General features: G+C 41.1%; 1 protein-coding gene across 1 annotated transcript; it reads left to right on the forward strand.

The window, feature by feature from the left end:
- The first annotated feature begins 1,765 nt into the window (after positions 1-1,765).
- On the forward strand, positions 1,766-3,560 carry LOC118750389 (uncharacterized protein K02A2.6-like). The gene is made up of 3 exons (XM_036485109.1): positions 1,766-1,933; positions 1,990-3,098; positions 3,161-3,560. Exons 1-3 carry the CDS (start codon positions 1,766-1,768, stop codon positions 3,558-3,560), a joined length of 1,677 nt encoding a protein of 558 aa, XP_036341002.1.
- Positions 3,561-3,815: the final 255 nt, after the last annotated feature.

The following is a 3,815-nucleotide window of genomic DNA, read 5'->3' on the forward strand; positions in this document are numbered from 1 at the left end:
TCGAAATGTTTAGAAAAGATGTATTTTGACAAAAAGAGTTGAAAATGTTTAAAATCAAGTACCTAAATATAGGTTAAAACATTAACAGAGTTGCAACCTGTTAAAAATTTTGCTCAATTAGTTAAATGAATTGCTACAATATGGGTATCAATGGAAATTGGTTTGAAAAGGCTTTCTTTCTGAGGGACCTTCCAGGGTTTAAAAAATAAAACTCAACTTTAATTACTGTACACAGTAGTTTGACATATGGTGGAAAGTGCATATACAGAGTCATTCATCATTTCAAAACAAGATTAAAATGCACAAAATTGTTTGTTTACATCGACACATACATGTTATAATTCTATGTCATTTGTACGTTCGTGTAGTTTTTTGTTCAATAAACTTTCGGGTACACATGGTTTCTTCGAAAAATTTTCTTAGAACGTAGACATCGGAGCAAACTACCTGCATAGTCAAAAACTTCTCCCAATAAATTGGCCCACCCTAATGTACATACATACATACTGTTGGCATCCCGCAAATAAGTAGCAAAATGTGTATTGAGAGTGCAACCCTGCACTCGGTGAGATGTGAGAGAGTGGCTTGCAACCCGGACACTGAAGTGACGACAGCGATATACGTGTGCCTGCTTAACCTTAATTATTTTCTAATTTCATAATTGTAATTTGTTTCCTTTAACTTTCAAATAAAAGTTTTGTAAATTGCAACTCAACAACGTTTGAGTTGTAACAGTGGCGACGAGGATTTGGAACCTGTTTTTGCATAAATCGCCATAATGGACGCAAACGATGTCCGTAACTTATTTTCACAGATGCAGGAACAACATGAACGTGACAACCAGGCTATGCAGAATCTAGTGGAACAACTTCTTTCTAGCCAACTTCAACCGAGCGCTTCTTCAATGAAGGAAGATAAAGGTGCAGAGTTCACCATTGAAGCACTTGCATCTAGCATAAACGAGTTCTGCCACGACCCAGAACATAACCTTACTTTCGACATGTGGTTCACGCGATATGAAGATCTCTTCGAAGTCGACGCTGCGAAATTAGACGACGCAGCCAAAGTCAGGCTTCTATTGCGTAAACTCAATACTGTCGTTCACAGCAAGTACATACATTAGGGGTGTTCTCGAAGTCTTGCACGATGCACGGATTGCACGAAATGCAAAAATACTATTCCGCATTTCGAAGAGTACGAGAGCACCCCATTGCAAAGTGGTAGAATGCATGGGTAGCAAGCAGCGAAATTATGTATCAAATACAATAACAAGAGATAGCAAAAAAAAATGAAGTGAGCGAGATGAGAAGAATGAGAGAAATATGTAGCAACAACAAAACAAACTAGCACAGGGTGGCATATATCTTGCTATGCTATTTTGCAAAGTATATACATGGGTTTCGACGTTGCATATTTTGCAGCGATAGGAAATGTCGTTGCCCATGTATTTTGTTGTTGTGTGTTTGCAAGTTATGCAATCCATGCAATCCGTGCTACGTGCAATGGCTTTGCAAGATTTGGAGAATACCCCTATTTTATTTTGCCAAAGCACCCTAGGGATTTCACCTTCGCCGAAACAGTAGAAAAGCTCAAGCAAATTTTCGGGCTCCAAACGTCACTATTCAACATCAGGTACAATTGGTTGCAGCTTGCCAAAGAGCCAATGTCAGACTTCATCACTTACGCAGGCATGGTAAACACGCATTGTGAAAATTTCAAGCTGAATAGCCTCAGGCTTGATCAGTTCAAGTGTTTGATTTTTATAATGGGGCTGAAGTCCCAATCGGATTTCGACATCAGAACAAAGTTGCTAAGCAAGCTAGACACCGAAGCTGATACACTCACACTTGATGCTTTGTCAAAAGAGTGTCAACGTCTAATAAACTTAAAAGCTGACACAAATCTTGTTGAAAATCCGAAGGGCGAAGTCCAGGTAAGGCGCTTGCATTCAAGTAATGCAAAGAAAAAATCATTGCCACATACAGCAAGCATAAATGTGAGCAATGCATTACAGTTGGTCACAAAGAGGGCTACTGCTATTCGAAGAAAAATGGGCAAAACTCAAAGCAGAAGCGCAACAACAAAGGCAAAGGGTCCCACTTGCAGTCGAAAAGTATTTTCGTCTCCAATAAAATCGAATCAGCTCAACGCAAATACGTCAGCGTTCTAATCAATGGCACGAAATTGGATTTGCAGTTTGACACTGCATCGGACATAACAATAATATCGGAAAATAATTTCCAGAAGCTAAATGTGTCAAACACATCCGCAGTCGAGCATTCAGCTCGTAGCGCAACAGGCGCCACACTGCCTCTGTCATTGCAGTTTGATTGCAACGTCGAACTCAAACAGCAGCGAGCAGAGCTAACATGTTTCGTCACACCAATCAAAAATCTGAATGTATTGGGCCTCGATTGGATTACAGCTTTCAACCTCGACAACATGTCTATCAATGCCATTTGCAATATCTTGGCAATGGAAAATCGGGGAAGTGTAACTCCTAATATGCAATCACAAAACATTTCACTTCTTAAGCAATCTTTTCCAGATGTGTTCGACGAAAAACTGGGCCTGTGCAGTAAAACAAAAGCGCACTTGGTAGTTAAACCCGACCATAAACCAATTTTTCGACCAAAGCGACCGGTAGCCTATGCTATACAGCATCTCGTTGAGGAAGAATTGCAAAGACTTCAAGACATTAATGTCATCTCACCAGTCAACTACTCCGAGTGGGCAGCGCCGATTGTCGTTACAAAGAAGTCCAATGGCAGCATACGCATTTGCGCCGACTTCTCAACAGGTTTAAACACCGCTCTCGAAACACATCAGTACCCGCTCCCTCTACCTGAAGACATTTTTGCAAAGCTAGCGAACGCTAAATATTTTAGCCATATAGACCTTTCTGATGCTTTCCTCCAAATTGAGGTAGATGAAGGCTCAAAGGAACTTCTTACAATCAATACGCACTTGGGTTTATTCCGCTACAACCGCATAATCTTTGGCGTCAAAACTTTTCCTGCCATCTTTCAACAAGTTATGGACAAAATGCTTATTGGTCTGGAATACGCCGCAGAGATCAAATCGAACATGACAGGAACGTGCACGAAGTTGTGCGACGAATTCAAGATTATGGGTTCAAACTCAAATTCGCCAAATGCAGGTTTTCAGTGACTGAAGTTAGGTATCTGGGCTATATAATTAGTCAATACGGACTTCAGGCAGATCCGGAGCGTGTCTCAGCAATCAATGGCATGCCAGAGCCAAACAATATCGCTGAACTGCGTTCGTTTCTTGGCGCCATAAACTATTACGGGAAGTTCATAAACAAAATGCGTCAGCTCAGAGGTCCACTTGATGAACTTTTGAAGGCGAACACGAAGTGGCAATGGACTCAAACTCATCGAAAATGCTTCAACAGTCTTAAAGAAATACTTTCCTCAAATCTGCTTTTGACGCATTACGATCCGCAAAAGAAAATCATTGTTGCCGCGGATGCGTCAAACTACGGACTAGGGGCCTGCATTATGCATGAGTTTCCCGATGGCTCAGTCATAAGATGATTTTCGGCAGAGCATTTAAGCTTCATACCGACCACAAGCCTTTGCTCGCCATTTTCGGTAAGAAAACTGGAATTTCGGCACATCAAGCAAACCGACTTCAAAAATGGGCTGTGCAGTTGTTGGCATACGATTTTGAAATCAGCTTTATCTCTACGAGTAGCTTCGGCTATGCCGACGTGCTCTCCCGGCTTATCAACAAGAGCAGCAAATCATCCGAAGATTACATCATTGCATCAGTGAAGTTTGAAGGTGAAA

Source organism: Rhagoletis pomonella, unplaced genomic scaffold (genome assembly GCF_013731165.1).
Source record: "Rhagoletis pomonella isolate Grant_MI unplaced genomic scaffold, Rhpom_1.0 Rhpom_scaffold_00220, whole genome shotgun sequence".
NCBI classification, from domain to species: Eukaryota; Metazoa; Arthropoda; class Insecta; order Diptera; family Tephritidae; genus Rhagoletis; species Rhagoletis pomonella.